Source organism: Pinus tabuliformis, chromosome 5_1 (genome assembly GCF_031772625.1).
Source record: "Pinus tabuliformis cultivar Carrire ecotype Pingquan chromosome 5_1, CPIR1, whole genome shotgun sequence".
Lineage (NCBI taxonomy): Eukaryota > Viridiplantae > Streptophyta > Pinopsida > Pinales > Pinaceae > Pinus > Pinus tabuliformis.
In genome coordinates, this window is record NC_142305.1 from 593844392 (window position 1) to 593869489 (window position 25098).

The window sequence follows — 25098 nt, forward strand, 5'->3', positions numbered from 1 at the left end:
CCGCTATGGAAAATGCCAAGTACAAGTAGTGACATGATCAACATTAGGTGTCGCACAAGTTTCATGTGGACGACAAATTTTGGTTGCATTTGCAGAAATAATTCCTTACCAGAGCCCATCAGAAGCTTAAACCACTCCGATATGGTCCTTACGCCATTAACAAAGATGTGTGAAACAATTATTTGGAGCACAACATTCCCCCATTCTTTGGCTTGCATCGAGTGTTCAATGTGGACTACCCTCGGCCATGCTTCCCACCATTACTGGACACATCAGAGATTGTAGAACAACTCACCAGGGACCATGTTCAGCAGAAGTTTCCCCATATCATGGAGGCACTCAACGCAATGGGGACCATTTCTTCCTAAGGGGGGAGGAATGATCCAGGTGGATATTGGTGGCCACCCGCCGATTCCACTTGGACCCCAAACATTGTTTCTTTCATTTTCTCAGTTTCCTTAATTGTAGCACAATTTACTATTTTTAGCAGTTTTTTTGGGTCCTAAACTTCCGGAGCCGTTTTGAGGCCCTAAACAACGTTTTTTTGGTAATTTACTGCCAATGGATTTGTGTAAGTCATTCTTTTAGTCGTAGTCCTTGGAGAGATATTTCCAAAGGGATATCATGCATGTCAAATGGAGATAATATTACCAAGTCTCGACTTCGAGAAGTTGGCTGCGCAACTAACCCCAACAAGGCCCATGAAGTTGGCTGCGCAACTAACCTCAACAATGACTCCCTCTACTCCTATTCAAGCACAACAAAGCAGGAAACAAGTAACACCGTCAACAAATAATAGGAAAACATCACGAAGTCAAGAATGTGCTTCTCCAAGCACACCGAAAAGAGTGACACCAAGTGACATGTCAAGCCCATCTTCAGCAAGCACAAGAAGACCAAAATTCAGAAATTTAAATGAAATTTATGAGCAAGATGAAGTTGATAGTAGCACTGGTCTAAATTCCTTATTTGCATTATTTTGTCATGTAGATGATCCAATCCATTTTGAAGATGCAGTCAAATAAGAAATATGGGTTGCAGTAATGGAGGAAGACATATAAGCAATAGAAAAGAATGACACATGGGAGTTAGTGAACCATCCACAAGGAAAGAAGTCATTGGAGTGAAGTGGGTCTATAAGACCAAGAGAAACGTTGAGGGGAAGATTGAAAGGCATAAAGTGAGGCTAGTTGTCAAAGGATACAAAAAGCAACATTGAAGAGATTATGAAAAGATGTTTACGCTAGTCGTGAGGATGGAGACATCATGCACGGTTGTGGCGATTGTTGCGCAATATAAGTGGAAAGTGTATCAAATGGACGTAAAATTAGTGTTCTTGAATGGAGTGCTGAAAGAGGAAGTGTATGTTGCGTAACCACTTGGTTATGAGGTAGAAGGACAATAATACAAAGTGTATTGGTTGAGGAAATCTCTTTATGGGCTGAAGCAAGGACCGTGTGCATGGTATAGCAGGATAGATGCTTACTTGTTGGACAATGGTTTCTACAAATGTGATGGTGAGCCCACTCTCTACATCAAAGAGAGCAATGGTAAGATTCTTATTCTTGTTTTATATGTAGATGATTTGATTTTTATAGGAAGTGATGATTTACTCATCGTTGATTTCAAAGGAGTCATGAAAAGTGAGTTTTAAATGATTGGCTTGGGGTTGTTAAGGTATTTTTTGGGCATAGAAGTGAAGCAAACAAAAGATGGCATTTTTATTTCTTAAGAAAAGTATATAGTAGACATTTTGGAGAGATTTGATATGCAGAACAATAAGGCCGCATGAACTCCAATTGTCATGGGGTTGAAGTTGAGAAAAGAGGATTGTAGCAGCAATGTCAATTCGACATTATACAAAAGTATGATAGGCAGCTTGATGTACTTGATTGCCACTAGGCCGGATATAATGTATGTAGTGAGTTTGGTGTCGAGGTCCATGGAGACACCCAAGGAGACGCATTGGTAAGCATCAAAAAGGATTCTAAGGTATGTCAAGGGGACAAAATAGTACGGTATTTTATATGCCGCAACAAATGATTCAGACTAGTTGGTTACACTGATAGTGATTGGGCAGGAAGTGTCAATGACAGAAGGAGCATGTCAGGATATGTTTTTCATTTGGGTTGTAGAGCCATTTCATTGGCCTCCAAGAAGCAGCTGATAGTTTCATTTTCAACAACAGAAGATGAATATGTTTCTGCAACAACAATAAAATGTCAGGTAGTTTGGGTGAGAAGGATGTTGAGGGATCTTCGTCATGACCAAGAAGGAATGAGAACTATTTTCTGTGACAACACTTCAATAATTGCATTGTCAAAGAATTATTCCTTTCACAAGAGGACCAAGAATATTTATGCTAAATATAATTTTATTAGAGAGTTGATTAACAATGATGAAATTGTGTTGCAGCACTGTAGGTCACAGGAACAATTTGTTCATATTTTCACAAATCCATTGGGATGTGAAAGTTTTGTTTATCTTAGAGACTGTTTGGGAATTGTTAATGGCGATAGTTGTGATTAAGGGAGAGAGTTGGAAAATTAATCCCAACCACCACGTTAAACACTTTGATAACAGCCATACTTGTCAAAAGTATTTTTTCAGGTTGCGATTTTGTTTGCAGGTGGAAGGACTGAAGTCTGAGCAGAAGTACAGTGCAGACCATTCAGCAACACATCACAGAGTTAAAGAATTTAATGAGGGTGTTACACAGTATTTTGTCACACCTCCTCCACTTCCCCATGACATACCCCGAAGTGACCGAAACATGACCATCATGTAGTGTACTCATTCATATATGTAGCTCAGATCCTTCGTAAGACATTGGTTGGAAAATACCTTGAGCTTCCCTAAAAGGAAATAGCTCTAAAACCTTAATTTGAGAATCATTGCGCTTATGAGACTAGAAGCAATGATGAACGCCTATTGCATCATAATCGACCCGTGATGGCATCGCTTTGTTCACTTGTATTCCCGCGATGATGCCAAAAAGGAGATTTTCCCAAAGAGGATGAGAAGCTTCGTGATCTAGAAGCTTCCATAGCGGCGAGTTGGAGGTTGTTCGACATAGATGAGGTCGAATTCTCCCAACTTAGCCTCTTGGTCTTATCCCTATGAGCTACCTTCTTGAGATAAGGGCCTACTCCTATATTTGGAGAGATCCTAACTCCCTTTCCCAACCTATATATCCATCCTCTCCCATTCCCAAATGGTTGGTCTATGTCTATTTGCACCCTTATGCTAAGATTGTGCCTATATTCTACTCATTTGGCTTAGAGAATGAGTGCTTAGAGAGCTTAGCTTGGACTTGGATATTCATTCAAGGAGAGCCTATCAACATCAAGACTTGGTTGTATGCTTCCCCTTATTTTATATTAATATACAACTGTTGGTTTATTTCCCATTGATGTGTATGCTCATGTATCATCTATCTTAACATTCCTTGATCAGTTAAGTAGGTTTCTATTGAATATGCTATTTGTATTTGCATGCCTTGTTGTGTCTTGATCTCTTATGTAGGTGCATAAACACTGTGAGCAGTAGGAATGAACCTTTGATGCAAGTGATTCAAGGTCTTCAACAAAAGAGATTGAGATAGCATCATAGCAAGGTAGGCTATCTTCTTTGTTTCTCTTTTCAATTATAACCTAGGAAAGTGTCTCATAGATTGTCACTTACGTTGCTATTCCCACTCATTGGACTAGAGGGATTGTCTTTGTGCGCAGACAGGATTTACCTAGACAACAGAGGGTTGGAAAATATGTATGGGTGAAACATTTATTGCGCAACTCTTAGTTGTAGTTCGCAACCTTTTCCAGCTCAGGAAATCCCTCATTTTGTATAATCACCCATCCTGTGTCTTAAATATTTGCTCTGACATAAATTAATGAGTCAAAGTTGTATTCTTGGATAAATATGCATGTAAAATTCATTTGCAAGGTTGAGCGAGAGAGAGGGTGAAAGTCTATGAGGTAGTGAGGATAAAGTCGTGGAGCAATTTGTGGAGGGCACGTGAAAATAAGTTTTATGGAGTTTTACAAACATTTGGTCTGCAACCCCAGTGAAGCGTAAATTGCAGTAAGACTTTATGTTTTTACTTGGAGCTGCAGCCTCCATTTCTCGTATTTTCTTATGTTTTGAAATATAATCTAAATCATGGTTTGTTGTGATATGGTTTTAAACCTTCATGAGTAATTTACCGCAACCTTTTTGGTTTTACTCTGTTTTTTTGTGTGTTAAATTTGTATTTCAATTAAGCCTCTGTGTAGTTTTTATTTCCTTACGGCAACATAAGATTTGCCCTCCCGAAACTGAATTCTAAGCCATACTCCTCTCCTCTACCCTTGTGAAATTTTTCTAACATATTACCCTTCACATTCAATTGGGTCATACCCAACAATTAAATTCTCGGCTGCTACAGGGAAGAGAGAACCAATGTGTTGGTCAATGTCACATAATTGGTTAATAAATTTGGCCACTGAAGTTAATTCGTTCAACTTCAATAATGGTCAATCTCTAAGTGGTCGTCTTGGAATTCCAAATTCTAAAAAATTGGTCATTGATCTAAGTACACACCCTTTAAGCTTATAATTACTACTTAGCCAAGGGGTGAATAACAATAAACCCTATGTAATAATTAAATTCAAACAATTATACTTCCTTTGACCTTTTGCTGAATGATCTAAAAATAACGTGCAAATAAAACTTAATGATGGACAAGTAATTGCTCTGCAATGGTTGGCTAGGTTGGCTATGGAGAACCAGCAAAATCGACAAGATTCTAGCTAGGGTGATTATGGAGGATCATTGAAAGCTAGTTTCTCCTGAAATCCTCAACTTGGAATCAATGTGCAATAACCCTCAGGCTGGCAAGACACAAAACTCTGATATGATTGTAATATCCCAAAGGTATAAAAAAATTAATAGATCTGACACACTTTAGTGTTTGAATTAAAAGAAATTCTTGCAATAAAAAACACTGAACACAAGGGGATCTGAAAAATGCAACCTCTTATTTATATTAATAGCTGAAAACAAGGATACATGCCCACACAAATAAGATTGTAGCCCCTGCAAAAGACATGCACGACTGCTCATTAAAAGACTTGTCTAAGACACTGAAGCACCTTTGTGAATCATGGCTAGATCCACCAAAACTTTACCGTGGGGTTTTCGTCCCAAGATCAAAGTGGAATTGGCCATGCCAAGTTCTCAATAAACACAATAAGATAGACAACTCAAGATGATCCCAATGCCTAGCTCTTATCCCCTTTTGTAGGCTTGATGGACTCTCTAGAAACCTTATTTTATTGTTTTCCCCCCAAAAAAAAGGAAAATACCATGGGAAAATACCACAGGTAGATTTCATCCATTTTGACCATTTCAAAAAAGGGGAATATTACATCCAACCACCCCTTTAAACATCAGATTGGTTTGGGAAGAGGATCAAACAACTATACAAAGTTGTTGGCCTTGAAATTCCTTCACCTTTTTTCACAAAAAAAGGATGCAAGTCTTTACATGTCTTTGGGGACTCTATGATTGTCATAAATTGGTTCAATGAGGTTCAAAGATGTCACAACCACATACTTTGCACATTGTTGAAGAGATCCAACATATCAAACATGTTTTTGATTTTGTGTCTTATAGCCATATTTACAAGGAACGTGACACAACTGAAGCATCATTCTAAAGAAGGCACTTCACAACCTTTGGGAGTTTGGAAGATTTCTGAATAGACAGGGGATGTTAATGTTACTCATAGTTATTTTCATAGGCATTTTAATGAAGGCATACTACAAATTCAGTAATTCGCAAGATCAAATTATGTGCTATTGTTGTTTTTTTTTGGCTTTTTGTGTTTGATCACATGATGATGGATGTTGTATTTCAGCTCATACAAACTAAAATAGCATAGTTATGTAATTATGTTCACTATTTATAGAAATCAAATAAATACTTATGGACAAATTTTGCTAGCCAATGTTTTCATAATATAATACAATGCCTCAACAAAACTTAATGTTTCATATTGTAATGAAAGTTAGCGAAAAATACTATTTTATATCTCTTATAAATTATTAAAATATAAGAGGTAAATAAATTTCTCAAACAAACAATGGTTATATCTAATTATTAAAATAAAGAATAATAGTATTAAAACTTTGCTGAAAAAATGAAAGTTTTAAAAGTTAAAATCAGTTGATTTTTCATTGAAAAATCTATATAATAATAAAAAATTATTACAAATTTAGCTACCTTAAATGTGAAAATGAAAATAAAAATAAGAAAACATAAATAAAGATGGTGGCAGACTCTTTAGATAACATAGACAAAACAGTCAATTACCCAACCTTCACATGACTCAATATAATATTATTTTTTATTAAAAATATTTTAATTCAACCAAAATTAATATATTTAAACAGCATAAAAGTTAAAAATTTCAAAATTACATATTCAATTTAAATTCTGCATTATCGATTTGAACAAAGATATTTCATATCGAGGTTTAGAATAATGATGTCATTCTGAAATGTATCCCAGATTTTAGAGGACAACCCCACCTTGCAAGTTTTGTATAATGATATCAATATGAAATGTATCCCAGATTTGAGAGAACAACCCCACTTGGCAGGAGATCGTAGGATTATACACACATACTTGTATACATTGACCAGTGTCGCCAGTTATAATTTCTGAACATCCACGAGTGAGAAAGACGAAAGTTTACAGAGTTCTACCAAGTGTTCACCATAATACTCATAACTCTAACAGCATTGAGTTTAGAATAATTATAGTAGTCTAGGAAACTCAACCTGTTCACAATTAATGAAGTATCACTAATGCTAAGCTACAAATTCGAATAAGCCCACAACCTATTGGCCCATGGATGTTTTGATGGATAACAAACTGGAATTATCGGGAATAATCATATGATTTAATAATGACCAGCACGGTTTTGGGAGATAGATCTCTTCCCTGTCATGAGATCAGATGTCGTGCATCTGTTTTCAAATGTTGCAGAAACATTTAGATCCGCCACCCTGCTCTCGCCCTGAATGTTCATTCTTGAAGGAGGCACACTATAGCTTCTCTTGCAAACTGCCCTCCGTTGCTGGGTATGGATGATAGGATATGAATTAGTCTCTGCTACTTGTACAGCTTTCTCACATCCACATCCCAACATCCCGGCACTTCTCCTGGAATTGAAATTGCTTGCCCTGTAAGTATTTTCTTTCAACCCTGATATAGAATGTTTACTAGCCATCTTCAAGGTTTCATAATAAGATGAAAAATTGCCCAAGCTGGATTTGTCCATTGTATCTCCTGTGGTGGCGCTCCAATCTACGGAGGCCTCGCTGGGTTCGTAACACGAGCTAAGTGCAGAAGGCGTGACTGCGTCTTCGGTGCTTGTGAACTGAAAAGAATTGTCGGGACGATTGAGGGGAACCTCACTTGGAGCATAACTGGATTGAATACTGGAAATATCGTCCATATGGCTGATTTCCATTGAATCTTTTCTTCGATTGTAAAGTGGATAACCTGTTCCTTGGGTTGATAAGCTCTCGATTTCGAAGAGATCAGAGCTGGAATCGCTTTCTGCGTCGTGCTTATTATTTTCTCCATCGTCTACTACATCGTTCTCATGATATTTCAGGCCTCCCTCTTTCTTCCTCGACTGCTCCCCATCAAATTTGGATGCAGACATCCTTGCAGAATTGAAGGCAAAACTCTTCCGGGTTTTATCCAGAGAAAATAGCATCAGTCGACTATGTAAATCTGACTTGAGCATCTCTTCCATGGAGTCACTAGGGACCCCATGAAAAGAAGAACCTGCAATCACTTGTAATGATGGTCTCATTTTTTCTTTTGATTCCAAATTGGAATTGACAGAATTTGGGACGTTATCTTGCAGAATGGGGAAGGAAAACACATCCTCTTTACTAGAGGAAGTACCCATGATTCTTCTCTGACAATTTCTTTCTCCAAATTCATTGGGTGCAGAAATGATATTAGAAACTTCACCAAACTTTCTGGCATCTGTTCTAGTGTGCTCCAAATCCGGCTTGAACTGCGAATTATCGACAGAACTGAGAGGATTTACAGGAGCTTTTAATTTTATTCCTCCAGTTGTTGCATTCACCTGCTTCTCTGGTTCTCCATTGATGAAACTCACTGAAGACTTATGTGTTTCCCTGGACTTGCCTGGGTTCATTTCATCTGGACAGCGGTATTTTGTGGAGCTCAGCGGACTATTCAGACGAGATGAATGCAAGGAATTCGGCGCCGAAGCAGCCCTTCTGGCTTCTATTAACGTATCGTCAATCTCCACAGATTTCTTACCCGAACACGGGCATTTGCACCCAAAGCTAGAAATACTCCACTTTCCCGTTGCTCTCTTTGTGTCTCTTGTAGGCAACTTATGGAGCGGAGGTGTTACAGAAACTCTGGCAAGTTTGGAAAGCAATCCAGAATGGGTGTTCCAGCTAGCCTCTGAAGATGTTGTTGGGGTTGTTCCTCCTGGAAAGGACATCGATCTGAAACCGCGACTAACATCTATGGAAGAAAACGAAGGATTTTTAGAACGAGATGCATGAGAATTATTTAACATATCATGAACCAAAAAGCCCCTTCTTTTTGCCTCTATTTTTCCTATTGGGTTGTCTATTAGCTTCTGCACGTTTTCACTGCTTTTTGATTCATCTGTTTCTGCTTTCTTTTCATCTTGACCACTGAAATATCTCTCTGCTTTGAAAATACTAATCTCAGAGTCCGACATTTGCCTCCCTATGACAGGTACCCTTTTACCGGTTGATTTTTGCTTCTGTAGACCCCTTACAAATGAACTAGACCCGTTTGATACACCCATTTGGTTCTCCCCATAACTATATTGATATGGAGACTTTGATTCTACCATGGTATTGCCTATTGCAGATTTTGCAGGACCGATGAAGGAACTTTCGATAGGCTTTGGTCTGGGCCCAAGCTCAAATGATGCATCTGATTTCCTGCAACTGGCAATGGGAAAAGATGCCACATCCTTTGCCTGTTCTTTAGATTGAATGTGATCTACCAGACATTTCTTCAATGTGATGCTGGGCGCTTCCTGTGAACCAACCATCAGATAAGAAGAAAATGAAACGTCCCCATTCTCAGCATCTCTTATATAAGTCTTGTAATTTTCAATGTTTATGGAACTCTCATGATTCTCCTCTGTAGTTTCTCTCAAAATTTTCAAATCTTTTTGCTTCTGCTCTTTACTATAAGAGTTTCTTTGGAAGGACATACCATTTGGTCCTGGAACCATCCGGACACTTTTCTCTGGTTCTATGAATTCATTCCTTAATTCCATCTTATGAATCAAGTTATATCTTTTATATTTTTGGGTCGAGTTAACCTGTATTTTAAATAGAAAAAAGATTAATCTACATACAATAGAATGCTTATCACTAAAATTGCAAGAGACTAGATCAAACCTAATAAAAAAAACAAAATTTGAAATTCCTTGGCAAACAAACAGAAATTTCTCTACAGACTTCAAATGTTTTAACAAATCTTTCTTGAATAAATATCCATCTATAGTACCCAGATGCCTTATTCAGCTTATTTGTTTGAACTGAAGGTAGCACTTGCTAAGCACTGTCTTCAGTAAGTGGTGACTTAAACTTATGAAACTATAAAGTTCAAGATGTGAATGTAAGCACTAGTCGATAAGGATTCTTTAAATAACAAAGAAGGGAACCTATACCTATACATATTACATACCTGCTAAAGGAGCATATCCAGGAAAAATAATATCTCCTAGCTCTGCTGTAACGTTTCCAGCATTTTAGTGTACCCAATTAAAGCCTATAGACCAGTTCAGAGCCTCATACAAAAACCAGAAATAATGTCACATAAGCAGGTTGTCTTTACAAACATATGCGGCCCCAACTTTATCACAAACATATTTCTCTTCAGGGAAATTTTATTAGGTTGTGATTCGGCCAATAACTGCAAATCATTCCAGATTAACGCAATACATAGTATTGGATCAAGTAGTAACGAATGTGGAAAAATTCCCTTCTCTCTGCATCATGCGAGCACCGTATCTGCAACTCGGGAGCACATTCCCAGTCACGACACCGAAAGAGGACCTGACAGTTACGAACTGGTGCTTCAGGCTGTAATATTGCAGCACAGAATCAATCCCACTCCTAGAATAATGCCGAAATATATAGTCATACGGTTCTGGGCATCCATGCTCGATGTTATTATTTGTTCCTCTCATTCATTCCGTTCGGGCACTGTAAACACATTCCATATTATTAAATTCCTCCTACGTCAGTGAACAGTGCCTTCTGACACAGAGACAGCTGTCTCTGATAATTCTACAGCAATAGAGAAACTGCCGATGACTATTTAGAATTTCATCATCTACAACTTTCTAAAGCTAATCGGCAGTCTGACACAAGTGGCTATCTTTTATCAGGAATGACTTTCACTTCTTATGGATCCCCAAATCAAACAGGGAAGTCGCACTCAAAATGGATAGGCAAATAAATTTCGCTCAAATTTTTGGTTATAAAGTTTTCATTGAGTCATTGAATGTCATTGAATTAAACATAAACCTGAAATTTTGGGTTTCTTCCCTTTAATCAGAATTGTTAATATTCTATATTAATGTCGAAGTTCGAATTTTATTTGATTATAGATTTTAGAAATTTTTTAAAGGAATTCCGTGAATTATTTGAGCTCATTCTTGATGTCTTTATCTATAAAATTCTAGAATATTCCTAATGTTTATTATTAAAATAAAAATATCTGAAAACTTTACAATTCTACAATTAAAATAAAGATACTCAAACTGAAAGTAATAAATAAATTCTACAATTAAAATGAACTAAAATAAAGATACTCAAACTGAAAGTAATAAATAAATTCTACAATTAAAATGAACTTGGATATTTTAGAATATTTCTAGAGTTTACAATTGAGATAAAGGTAGGTAAAACCAAACTCATATTCCTAGAGTTTACAATTGAGATAAAAGTAGGTAAAACCAAACTCATCCAAAGATTCTACAATTAAAACAAACTTGAATTGTAATGAAGTGGTACTCTATAAGTTTTACATTTTTTGGTTAGAATTTGGCAAACATTTTTTTATCAAATCTTGATCTTTCATAAGTCTGTGGAGCCAGCTTGATTGGCCATCGCCATGTTATGAAGTATGATGTAAATTGTGAAATTCAAGATTAAAATTCTCAGTGAATTAAACTAACAAAAAAATCATTATTTTTTATTATTATTTAAAAAGTTTTTTGACTCCATATATAGATTTAATACTTTTGAAAATCCCTTTAGTAAGAATTCACAACTCAAATTTCTGATTTCAACAAATCCATGCCAAATTCTAGATAAATTTGATAAAAGAACTAAAGCCAAACTCATAAAAAGGTTCTACAATTAAAACAAACTTGAATTGTAATGAATCCGTAATCTATAAGTTTTATATTTTTTGACTAGAATTTGGCAACATTTTTTTTATCAAATCTTAATTTTTCATAAGCGTATAAGTGTATGGAGCCAGCGTGATTGACCATCCCCATGTTATGAAGTATGATGTAAATTGTGAAATTCAAGATTAAAATTCCCAATAAATTAAACTAAAAAAAATCATTATTTTTAATTATTATTTAAAATATTTTTTTGACTACATATATGGAATCCATACTAAATTTTATATAAATTTGACTGAAAAATAAGTTGGGATATAACGGTTAGAGTAACGGCGTAGTGAAAATATACCCGAGTCATGTTTTTCGATGATGCTAAACGAAGTTTTTACCTTACAGAAAATGTTTTATTTGAGGGCCAACTATTCTACAGTATCCAACAGTGATCGGTTGGCCAGGGGATACAAATGGATATAGAGCCCACGTTGCTTTAGTCAGGCCAAACAAACAATTACAGATAACAGCTATCACGAATTGTCAACTTTATGGAAAGCTCAGAACAACGGGTCCCCCGTGAAAGGCCAGTCGAATCTAACTGCTATAAAATAAAATAAATTATATTGCCGTCGACACAACCCGACATGCAGAGCTGATGTCGTTTAAATCTTACTGATCAAGATTCTGCAAAGTTGAAGTCGTTCATGACATAATATACATGTACCTTCCTACAAACTATTTTTATTGTACCTACGCATTACGTTCATTACTTTTCTCAGCCTTGTCGCGGTTTGAGTAGCCAGAGTATGAATATGAAGTGAGAGTATGAATAAGAAGAGATTTGGTAGGAAGAGTAGGAATTGAATATAATGTAGAGTATGAATACGAGGAGATTAGGTAGGAAGAGTAGGAATGTAGTTGACCTAGTAGGTCTGTGAGGCGGGGTAGTGCATATTCATGGATATCAAATAATCTTGACCTTGAGCTAAATCCCTCTTTTCTCATCACAATGAGCTTGTCTTTTTCTTTTCAATCTTTCAATAATTTTTATATTTCTGTTTTTTTCTTTATAAGTGTAGGTAGTGCCTTTCTTTTCTATTTATGATAAACAAAACAGATACATCGTTTTGGTGGCCTCAACCTGCCCCGAAGGGAAACCAGGCCACCTCAGTTTGTTATAAGCATTCCAAAAGCAAAATTTCATGAGTCTTTCCATACTAGCTATATGCACTATACACCTGAAACTACATATTAAGCAGCTAACATGCATAAGGCTGTGAAAATAAAATATCAGAAACCACAAAAAATGCTCAAGAGGATTATTCCTCTCTGGTGCCTGCATTCTAGTCCATTTCCATGGGAGTGTCCCTTTGTTCCTCCTGACTTGGATTGTTGCTAACCATCTTAGACAGCAGCTGCGACATATCTTCCATTTTTTTGTTCTGTCTAATCTTTATTACCTAGAAGTTTTTCATTTCCTTCTGTAGATTCAGCGTACCATTTGCGATTTCCGCCATTTCTTTTGCTCCCTGTTCCAGTGCTTTTGCCAGGAGACGTTTGAAAACCCAGTAGATATGAAAGAGACTGTCTATACAGAGTTAGTCTACCCCGCATGTTCCCTGGGTCTCGAATCACTTCCGCCCATTCTTTCGTCTTAGATTCCGACTGCTCCTCCAACACATTGGTCTCCATGTCTTGGATGATTCGACAGATGTCCTCACTTGTACCTTCCCGGTATGCTCTTGCCGCTTCCTGAACTGCAGTCAGTGTGGACCGTCTTCCTTTGCTCGGGTTGCTTGGGGGTTCTGTTGGCCAACTTTCCTCGTTCTCATGCCTTGGTCGTCCTCTGCCTCCACGTCCTCTTCCGCAACCCAAACGCGCCATCCTGGTTGCTTTCCTTACCTGTTGACAATTATCAATCACCGGAATCAGATTTTCAAGTTTCCTATCATCCTCTCCCACTACCATTTTCCTTTCAGGTATTCCTCTCTTTCTATTGCAGTCACCACCCTGTTTTTGGGTTTGACATTGTTCACCATTATCAGTATACAGGAGATGTATAAGACCCTCTGTCAGGCATATCACTTGGTGGGCTAAGGCCATAACTTTTGAATCCCCTTTCTCCGGCTTCCCCTCTGCTATTGTGGTGGATTGCTTGCCCTCATTTCCCAAATTTCTTCCCGGGCTATGCTCCCGGCTACAGTTTCCCCGTTCGCCACGGATCCTCCTCCAATTCTGACTCAATTGTCCCTCACAATGCAGTGCTGAGTGGAGGGCGACCTCGCTCCAGCCCTTTCCTTCTATAGGGACTTCGCATGAATTTAACTTATCCATGCTACTGTTGTAACGAAGTAAAGGGGTACAGGGGTCTCAGGTTTCACATATCCCTAATCACAATCCTCCCTGATGGCTCCTGCCGTCTGCGCTGCACTCTGCTTCGCCTTCGTCTCGCTTAGAATACCCTTTCCATTCCCCTCTGCCACCTTCATATAATATCTCCTCACCAACCTTCTCCCTCTTCCATTACCATCGCCACTTCTTCTAATCACCTGTAGTCCACCTCCCCCACTCCGATTTCTTGGGCCCTACGCTGACCTACTACTCATTATCTTGGTTGGAAGGGCGGCTTCAGCCTTGTGGTTATGACTAGCTGTCCTTCCGTAATCATAACTACCCTTGCCGCCCTCACTTATCTCATTACACACCCCGATCGGGAGTATATTTTTTTTTGGTAAGCACCCACGAGGGATTTGAACTAGTGACCAATCACAAGAAGTGCCTTAACAGTACACCCATTCACCGTCAATCCAAAGCCCCATGGGCTATATTTCTGTTTTTTTATTTTACACAAAGATTTTTATATAAATATTTTTGGAGTTGTTTTTACGCAATTTTTTAGATTTTTTGGTGTCAGAATCCAGCTGAAAAAATTGAGGTAAAATCTTGTTTTGTGTTATTTAAACTGGGTTTTTGATTGTATATATGGATTCAACACCCTGAAAAACCACTAGGGCATTTCGATTGTGAAGGGGTTACCCATCAAACTTGTGATTTCAGTAAATTTTTGCCAGATTTTAGAGAAATTAAACCAGAAAAACCCACGGGAAAAGCTTCCAAAGAATCGCACTAAATACAACTCGAATATTTTTATGCCATCCATGAAACTGAATTTAAACTTTTTAATATCATATTCTTTTAATTATCTATAGTTTTGAATGACTTAACTTTTAATGAACAATAAACTTTTTTGTTTTTTAAGCACACTTTAATTAATAAGATGATTGTTGAGAAGAGATGCTCATTCTACAGCCCAGTGTGAAGGCAATGTGTAAGTATGCCTGTGCTCAACTCTATAGCCTAGTGTGAAAGCAATGTGCAAGTATGTACGTGCCCAACTTGGAGTTAGTAGCTAGCTATAATAAAAAATAAAAAAGAATATGCTAAACATGTTTAATTAGTAGTACATATTACGGAATATAATTTAATGTAAAATAATTAGAAGTAAATAAAAAAAAAGATGTTTAAACTTATACTTTTCAAAAATATTTTAACATTTTATTTAAATAAATTATTTGAAAATCTATCTTAACCAACTTATGTGAATATCAATTTCATATATATCTATATATAAAAAAAATATGTTAAAATAAAAACTTTTAATATTGTTTAAAATAAAATATCTATATAAGTTGTTAATAAAATATTTCAATATGAATTAATATTGGGATATACTTGAAAATATATATTATTCAAGAATACAATTTAAATAATGGAAAATTATACATTGGTTTCTTTCACTCTAAAATAAGTTTGCACATGAAAAAATTTGATTTTATGGGCTCATGTAAGTTTGCACATGAAAAAATTTGATCCCTATGGACTCATGTTAGATTGCTTAAAATAAATTTATGCTCGTAATAATGAAGTGTTATGAAATTATATTTAAATGTTTTAATTTCATATTATTTTTAATTATTTATAACAGTGAATAAGTTTAAATTTTAATAACATTAATTTTTTTTTGAGCAATTCAATAAAAATAACTGTTCTATTGAAATATTATGTATTATGAAATTTTTTATTTAAATTTCTCAAATTTACTATACTCCCTGCTAACCCCATACCTTATGAGTAAATCAGCCAAACATATGTTATAAGTCATTCCTTGTTGTCCCCGGTGGTTGGGACGGAGCACTATTGCCCTCCCCACTAGGGTTCAATTCACGCCGAACATGTTGAGTTGCATGTGCGCAACATATAAAACTCTATTATTGAGTTGCTATCAAGTATAGATATCAGTTGTCCCCTTAAAAAAAATATTATTGAGTTGCTATCAAGTATGGATATCAGTTGTCCCCTAAAAAAAAAATGTTATATAAAAAATATTATTGAGTTGCTATCAAGTATGGATATCAGTTGTCCCCTTAAAAAAAAAAAATGTTATATATTGTAATATAATGCTCTTATATATCATAAAATTTTCCCAAATTTACTATACTGCCTGCTAGCCACATATCTCACGAATATGTAAACCAACCCAATTACCAATTTCTATAATAACAAAAAGATTGAAAAAAGAAACCAATTAACCTTGCCTTTGGTTTTAATGCATAGCGGCCTGTAAAATGTTACCAGTTCGAAAAATAAATTGAAAAGAAGATAAAATAAAATTTGGCGTTTCCCATTTACTAAGATCTTAGTTTGGTTTTTTTTTAAGTTACGAGTTCAGTATATAAAGTTGTCTGACTCATTCACAGATTCTTATCCGTGCGTTGAAAAGTATCCGAAAACCATGCTCAAACAAACAAGAAGCTCACATCATCTTATCTGGGTAGTTCCTTTTAAATCGAATCCTATGCAAAGTAACGCAACACGATGCCTATCCGTAAAAAGAAACTGCACAGTAGTGTGCCTAATCTCCTTTCTCCAAAGTTCGATATTCTGACATTTTACCGGATTTCTTTGAGAGATTGTAGAAGGTCTTCGGTGACATTTGGCAGCTTGTTGAAACGGGGTTCATTACAACACACAGAAACATCTCCTTGCAAAGGAAAAAAGGAGAGTTACATGGAGCATCCGGCGAAAAGAAAGCAACTTAGCTTTCTGCTTGCACAGTGTTTCAAATATTGAGTTGTATCTGAGAAAATATATTTTATAGCATGTATTTGAGTTTCTACATCCCTCTTCAGTGTAAGATAACTGATACTCAGAAGTACCTAACATATACCGAATATACGTATGTTACTTATCTTCAACCCTTAGACGTTGGGTAATTGGCACCGAAAAAAACTATTTTCTTGGGGGTCAAAATTCAGTCCAGATCTTTCACCATAATTCTGTTATATTTCAAATTTTCATTATGATAAAGCTTTGCTAAGAGATTTTTTGGCAGTTCTGAATGGGTTAGAATCTCAAATTTTCCTTTCAATGAAATTTTTGCCACCCCAGTCTGGTCAGATTTTGGTCCATTTTGAGTACCCTTATAGCAACTTGAAGCGGAAGTCAAATTTGACTTATGTCCATATATTTTAAAAGTAATTGAACTAATTCCTTTATTATGATTGGAGTTCCCGTTATGATAGAAATTTGCTAAGAGATTTCTAGCACTTCCGAATGAATTTATTATCTCAAATTTCTCTCTAAGTGTAACATCTACAACTTCACTTCTAATAAAAACTTTAGATAAACTATAAAATTAAAAAAAATATAAAAAATTGGGATACAATTATGGATTTACATTTATAGATGCTAGGTACAATATTCAAATTCAAGCTTTTGTGACCCATATCATAATGTATAAAATATTTTTTCGGAAAAAATCACATTTCAAACCAACAAGTGTGGTTCATCAATAAAACAATATATTAATAAGATAAATATAAATAGTATAACCTTTTTATAAATTTACTAATATTATCAAAACCCTAGTCACATATAATGGTGGGGTTAATAAATTGACTTCAATATATATTGATTAAATTAACAATTAATAAAATAATTAAATTTATTTAAATAATATTAAATTTTTCCTTTTTTTTGCCCCTCGTCAAATATAGTCATTTTTCTAGCTGTTAGCTTGACCTGTCTCCTTATTTAACCCTCTTCCTAGATATGCTTATTCATCGTGTCTTGAAGATGAACCAAAATCTTCAATGTGATTTCTTTTGAAAAAATATTTTATACTTTATGTACAATGTTCGACATATAACTATAGTTTCACATCTATTAAAAATTATGTACAATCGTATCCACCGCAACATATATCACACCATGATACTACATACAAACTTAAATGCGATTAAATGTAATTTATTTGACAGGTAGGGAGATCCGGCCGGGGATTCTCCTGGTTAACTAGGCACACGTTCCCATGGCTTACTTTGTTGTATGGGCCCTCATACGTAGCTCCACGCGGTGGCCATCCATCCGTCGTTGGTTTTCCATCTGCCATCACATGGTAGGGAAGAGTTAGGGTTTAACCTAACTAACTCTTGGTGCTGAAACCTTGAGGTCTCATTGTTGTTGTCACTCCTCTGCGTCACGCTGCTCTGCGAGGGCTCTAGTTTTTGTTCTCTACAAGAGATAATGACAGAGGAGGCTAATAAACTAGACAGAGCAGGTACATATTTCAGTTTTGCAACCTGAATGTTTAATTGTTGGGGTTGGAATTCTATGGTGAATTTGGCTAACTGCTTTATACCTGTCCTAAAGCTTTCTCACCACTGTTCAGGGGAGACTTATACGGCTCGGGTCATGGAGAAAGGCGAAATGAATACAGAAACATCTGCAACAGGTATTTTAAAATCATATAGCAATGCTTCTTGTTGAAAGCCTAAACCCTGTCACGTCTCAAGAGGGTTTTTCATTCAAGCATGATCTTCTATTTAAATTAGTTATGATATTGAGTGTTCGTCCTGACTTTGCAAGTTGGCGACTCGCCGAGGCCGCGTTCTTAACTCAGGTAAAAACCCATTTCGTTTTCTGTTGAGTATATGTATTGAATGGCAGATTTCTCGCTTTAGCCTGTAGTGACTAGTTCATATGCTTGTATGCAGGTATGCCACCTGCTAGAGGGTTTGTTGCTCGAGACTGCGTCCTTTGACATCGTAGAGGCTTATAGCGTTTACACTATTTCTTAGGTTGGAGCTAAGCTTTTGGTTTCCGTTCAAGTTAAGTTATTTGATGGTTTGAGATGAGGGTTTTCCTCGATGGCACAGTAGGGTAGTTGATTATGCAACAGTTGATGTTGACTTGTAATTTATTTTAGGTTATTCGACCAGCTACAGTTATCGACCCTTTTCTCCAGTCTTGGAAATGTAATTTGTAAGGGTTTTAAAGGCCTTCGAGCCTACTTCTGTTTATGCTGAAGGCTAACTGATAGGACTATTTCCATTAAGCTTGTGAGGATACCGGGAATGTCGTTAATTCAGATACCCTCATAGCTTCAACCTTTTCCTTGGCTATTATGTTTGAACAACCATTTACTTCTTTAGTTTAGGTTATTCGACCAACTACAGTTATCGACCCTTTTCTCCAATCTTGGAAATGTAATTTGTAAGGGTTTTAAAGACCTTCGAGCCTACTTCTGTTTATGTTGAAGACTGACTGATAGAACTAGTTCCATTAAGCTTGTGAGGATATCGGGAATGTTGTTAATTCAGATACCCTCATAGCTTCAACCTTTTCCTTGGTTATTATGTTTGAACAACCATTTACTTCTATGTTCTTTTGGCTCACTGTATTATGGGAAGCATTACTGCGATTCTTTTTTGTTTTGTTTTATGTTACTATATGAGGTTATCAAATTTTGATATATATATATATATATATATATATATATATATATATATATATATATATATAATTCATGATGGTGTCTTTTGATGCTATCAAACTATGGAATTAATGGCTACTCTTTTCTATTTTTTGTTAATAGTAATAGCCTTCATATATATTCTTGAGAGACTGAAAGGCTGAATGATAGGTTATATGCAATTGATTGCATTCAAAGAGGGCGTTATATATCAATATTGTGCACTTATCTTTACTCTAGACTTTATCTTTATTTCATTCATGAGATAGTTATATAATTTGACTATATGAGTCACTGTTGTCTTTTATTGGGTCATGCATCATCCCCTCGTTATTCATAACAGTTAGCTTCTATCTGGTGTAATTATCGGTACGTTAGCTTCTATCTGGTGTAATTATCGGTACTTCAATTTTTGTTAGCCATTGTTCAGCGACTATTAACATGTAACAGATACATAGCTACTGTACATTACATTTTTATATTCTTTCTACACAACAATATTTTCCTTAAAAGTTTGCTATCTCAATTATCTGAAAAAATTGTACTCTAAATGTATTCGAAAGGTCTCTCCTCCCGACTCTCCCCCGAGCACCTTCTATCTTCTCCATGTTGGATCTATTCTAGTTACAGTCAATACTAAGGGCCTCAGGGCTACGGTCCAGCCTCAAATTGTACTCTTTATCGAATGTACTGAGCAAGTTTTTCCCACTGGTTTATTCCACCGAGCTCCAGGACCATTTTCTGCTCTTCTTCCCTCTCTATATTACCCTTCTTAGGCAGAGGGTAAGTGTTTCTTGGAAACAGTTTCTTTTAAATAAACAAACCAATTTTATTTTTTTGTTAAAGTATTACTACCTATAATCTAGGTAATTACCATCTATAATTCTCATCAAAATATAATAACATTTAAAATGTCTTTTAGTAAAACATTCACTTAATGATCTCAGTAATATTTTATGCAACTAAGGGTGTGATTAGAACTTTTTAACCTAAATTTGGTCAAATTTTATCCATTTTCAATAACCTTTTCATAACTGGAAGCTCAAATCAAATTTCATATTCTAAAAGTTAATGAAAATATAGAAGTTTGTGAATGGTGAGAGGACTTCAGATTTTATAAGAATACATGAAAACGTGGTTGGAATTTCAAAACAATATCACTTGTAAATATAACTATTTGAACCGTGCTTAAAATGCATTTGATATAAATCTTGATTATGAGTAAGATAGTTAATTTGGTTAACAAATTCTATCTCTGAGTGCAAGTTTTAGATAATTTTGGAGATAGAAATCACTGAGATATATGAGTAATGAAGTGAGATATTTTGGATCTACTAAGTATCTAGAGTGATCAATTTTTTTTTTCATTTTAAAAGAGGTTTACATCTCAAGATATTTGATGCCTCTCCACACTTGGTAGATCTCGAATTAAGATATATCTAGAGTGGTTTTATTATTAATTATGATTATAATTATCAATTTTATTTTTTAATTTAATTTAATTTTTACTTTTAGTTTGATTACCATATTGGGTTGGAGAGCACAACTCCACACAACAATTCCACAAGACAATGATAATAATAACCCACAATTTTAATTTTTATTATTTTAATTCGAAATTATTTTTTTTTAACATGTAAAGATTATTTTTACTTTTATTTTTATTCTGTTTTGATCAAATCAAATATTTTTGTTTTATCTTTGACCCAATCAAAATATTTTATTTATTAGACATTACATTACAACATTCCTATCCTGCTGCTGGGTTGGAGAAAACTTTTTAAAACAAAATACAACTACAAAAAAACAACATTATTATGGTTTTACTTATTTCCCATTTTTATAAGATTAACGAAAATTCCTATCCTGCTGGGTTGGAGAAAACTTTTTAAAACAAAATACAACTACAAAAAAACAACATTATTATGGTTTTACTTATTTCCCATTTTTATAAGATTAACGAAAAAAACATAGGGTTGCGAAGGCCCCCGATCAAAGTGCAGAGGCCCCCACTCATCCGCACTAAGCCGAGTAAATTAGCAACAGATTCGATTTCATCGTCTCAACACATTGGGACTCCCTGGTCCCTACGAAGCTGAGCAGCCTCCATTGAAACAGTAGGTTAGAAAACCATTGTGGGGCTCTCTTGGCACTGTGTCCCTGACATTTAACGTCTTCAACTTTCCAAATTACACCATCCACAGACCACTAAGACCAACTGCTATTAACGGGGACACGAATTGCATGGAAAATGAAAATATTAAATTTCTCCATCGATTATATAAGAAACCAAATATAACCTGCTCATACAATCCAATTATCGAAAATCCTGAACGTAAAATAATTCACAGTAACATTTTTATTTCACGCTTCTCTTCTTGCTGTCAGCATCAAATCTTAGTTAAACCCTTTCTCGAAACCCTAAAACCCGTAAAATCTTAGATTAACCTCCCTACACCAACCCCATCCCGAAACCCTAAAACCCGTAAAATCTTAGATTAACCTCTCTACATCAATTGTATCTTAGATTAACCTCTGTACATCAGTTATAAAAGAGGCCGAATGTAGCCTGCTAACACAACATAATAGCCGAAAAACCCGGGGCCTGATACTGCACAGTAATATTTTCCTTTTCCAGCTTCCCCTCCTCATTTAGCGAGGATCTCAGTTAAACCGCTTCCCGAACGCTTAAAACCCTAAAAATTTTAGATTAATCTCGTTACATCAATGATGCAAGAAACAAATAGTCTGCTAAAACAACGTAAGTCCCGAAAACCCCTGGAGCCGTAATACAACGTAGTGTAACACTCTATTTTTCCAGTTTCTCCTCCTATCGCTGTCAGGATTAAATCTCAGTTGATTTCCTTGCTGAAACCCTAATGTCCCTTTCCTTCATCAAAACATTAAAACCCTAAAAATCTTAAGCTCTCGACAACTTAATTCCCGAAAAGCCCTGGGGCATAATACACCGGAGTGTAACATTTCATTTTCCAGCTTCTCCTCCACTCGCGGTTGACATCACATCTAAGTTCAACCCCTTGGCGAAACCCTAAAACCCTCATAATGTCAGGTTTATTTCTCTACTTTTCGAGGAAAACAGTCTTATGATTGGCCACTAAAAACGAAGGACCCCCTCGGCCGTCGGCCCGGACCAAAAGTTGGTGTAGGAATGCGATTGGTTTGAATGATACAACGCGGTACGAAGAGCATGTCATGAACTACAGAGTAATTATTTGATGTGGGATTAGAAATCTGTGGTGTTTTGGAGCATTACGTCTTGGCGTTGCGGTCGTCCATGCAAATCACCGACAAGTACGCGATTTTATACTTGTGAAATTTGCAGTGACAGCAGACGGCGACAAACTATCCCTCGTGTGCCCATGCTTGCAGATCTCCTCTTTTTCCAACTTAGCTTTACCCTAGTACCCAATAATGGTAGCGTTATAAAACATGACAAAATACACGAAATTGCTTCGTCAACAGAAGACAGCATGTCATTGAGGGATGCTATTTGTATCCCAAACAATTAACAAACCATTGCTGTCTTTGCCCCGCATTCTTCCAAATCCCATCTCTCTCCTCTTTTTCAAGCTTCCACGGGATCATAATCACTTTCTTCGGTCCATAGGACCTTATGGTTCTAACGCTTGATTAATGTGGTTGCTTTAAGTACATATGGTTTTACACTGAATTTGTAACAGCCCCATGACAAAGTCTCACGAAGTTTATTAGGTTTGTTTTTACTAAAAGGATATTTTAAAATGTTATTTAATTTGATAAGCAATATGAATTGTTATGGGAAGGAGCCAAGAAAAGCATGTGGCAATTACTTCAATTATAGGTGGTAATACTTTAAATAAAATTGTTTATTCATTTAAAAGAACACTTGCCAAGAAGTGGTTACCTTCTCGGTGAGAGAGGTAATATAAAGAGAGACACAGAACAACAAAGACTCCTGGAGCTAGGTGGGCTCACCACAGTGAACAAAGAGTACAAATTGGAGGCTGGATAGCCCTTAGTAACTGGATAAATTGTAGCATGGAAAGGAATGGAAAGAAAAAAGTGCTTAGGGGGAGAAAAAAAGTGCTTAGGGGGAGTGTGGACGTGATGACCAGACTCGTGGCTGGGAGGAGAGACTTTATGGAAAGTATTATTTTATCATTATTGTTTGCAAGGTAACAAGTAAGTAGTATGAAGAGTCCCAGTTTTTAGAGTTAGTCTCTTTACATGATTCTAGAAATATCAGGTAATAAATATGCACTATGCAAGTATATCATCAATGCCAGACTATAGCTATTATAACTTTAATGAATAATATTTGTATAAATCAAACCCTAGAATACTATTGAGAATGATGAATTTCAGAAGTTATATCTAGCATACAAGATAAGTAAATAAAAAATTGAAAAAAAAACAAAGGGATCACCTCTGTGCTGAATTTCTGAGTTTAACCTAATACATTGGATAGGAGATATACAGATTTACAAATGTCATTTTTAATAGATTTCGGAAATATATTTCGAACAATGTAATTATACTTAATTTGACTGTAATATTATCGGAATAAAACTTTCCCCATAAAATTCTCAAAAAGATTAATGAAAACGTTAAGCATACAGTAAAAAATTCCAGGCATTTCCGCCGAAGCCTCACATCTGGTTTAGCATATCTAATCGCAACAAAACGAACACAAAAATATGGTGCACGTGAAAATAAGGTCACAGGACCTGAAATTTGATAATCAAAAAATATAAACCGAAATACACGAGACGCATAAAACTTGCGTCAAATCTTAAAACATATGAATTACAAATCCAAATAAATGAATGAGCACCAAATGCTAGCTATCATATATACAAAAACCATTGTAAGCACCCAAAATAGAGAAATCCTGTGTATCCAACAAACCCTTTCTTATAGCAATAAGTCGAGGAACTATTAGTTCGAATTTAACATAACAATGCATGAAAGATTGCGTAATGATGCTGTATAGCTTGGGATTCCATTAAAAAGAGAATTTCGAGTCTCAAAACCAATAACATCTCAAGACCCTTAATAATCATTAAACAAAGGTTCATATATAGTATTCGACAATCAAACTTGTCACAAAGATAACTCAACATTAATAACTTGCTTCCGTAATGTAAATTAGAAACCCTAAGGAGTAGAAGACTCCAAAAAACTTTATATCGACAGGAAGAAATAGTCTATAAGTTCGTGACACCAAACCGTGAAATAATCGAGAGTGTATAAGCTCATACGACCTTAAAAGTTGCAGACCAAAAGCTTTAGATTGCCATACAATGGTTTACCTTCAAAGATGACCGTAAATTTTTAGTAATAGCTAGTTCAGGTGAATCCTCCCGGCATAATAGCAATTAGACAGTGATGTTTTAGTGCTCTTACCTATTATCATGGCGTTTCCTTCCCACAGAGACAAACCTGCAAAGAGCAAGTAGGGTTTACTACTAAATCAAGAATAGAGCGATTAAATGAAAAAAAAAAATGGTAAATTTTAAAGCGAACAGGTAGTATGGTTATGGAAAGCCTTATACCTTTTCCTTTCTATGAAAGGGAGCTGGCTATTGTCGGCTAACCCTGTCTCCTCCAAGCCTATACCTGCAAACCAATGTCAAAGCTTAGCATAGCTTATAATGGACAACCCCGGGAGGTTTCTACATTTCTTAAGGCTGAACCTTTAAATCAACCATAACTTCAGACGTTGACCTTACCTGTAAATCAATGGTGTGCCATTCAACCTCTTGCGATCCAGGGCATACCTTTTGTCCTAAAGAGCTCTGAAGGAGAACATAGCTGTTATCGGGAAATCTAGTGTCTATGC

General features: G+C 35.9%; 1 protein-coding gene across 2 annotated transcripts; it reads right to left on the reverse strand.

Annotated features, from left to right (window-relative positions):
• Nucleotides 1-6462: 6462 nt before the first annotated feature.
• LOC149166265 (uncharacterized) lies at nucleotides 6463-24700 on the reverse strand. 2 transcript variants are annotated; one of them, XM_089432516.1, is made up of 3 exons: nucleotides 24663-24700; nucleotides 9775-10295; nucleotides 6463-9406 (listed from the first exon to the last, which is right to left on the reverse strand). In XM_089432516.1, exon 3 carries the CDS (start codon nucleotides 9359-9361, stop codon nucleotides 6947-6949), a length of 2415 nt encoding a protein of 804 aa, XP_089288642.1. In that variant the 5' UTR covers nucleotides 9362-9406; nucleotides 9775-10295; nucleotides 24663-24700; the 3' UTR covers nucleotides 6463-6946. The 2 variants fall into 2 exon arrangements, with proteins under 2 accessions (XP_089288642.1, XP_089288643.1); XM_089432517.1 differs by lacking the exon at nucleotides 9775-10295.
• Between the last annotated feature and the right edge of the window lie 398 nt (nucleotides 24701-25098).

Coding starts and splice junctions, on each gene's coding strand:
- LOC149166265 (XM_089432517.1), bottom strand. CDS start 9,361: ATGGAATTAAGGAATGAATTCATAGAACCAGAGAAAAGTGTCCGGATG.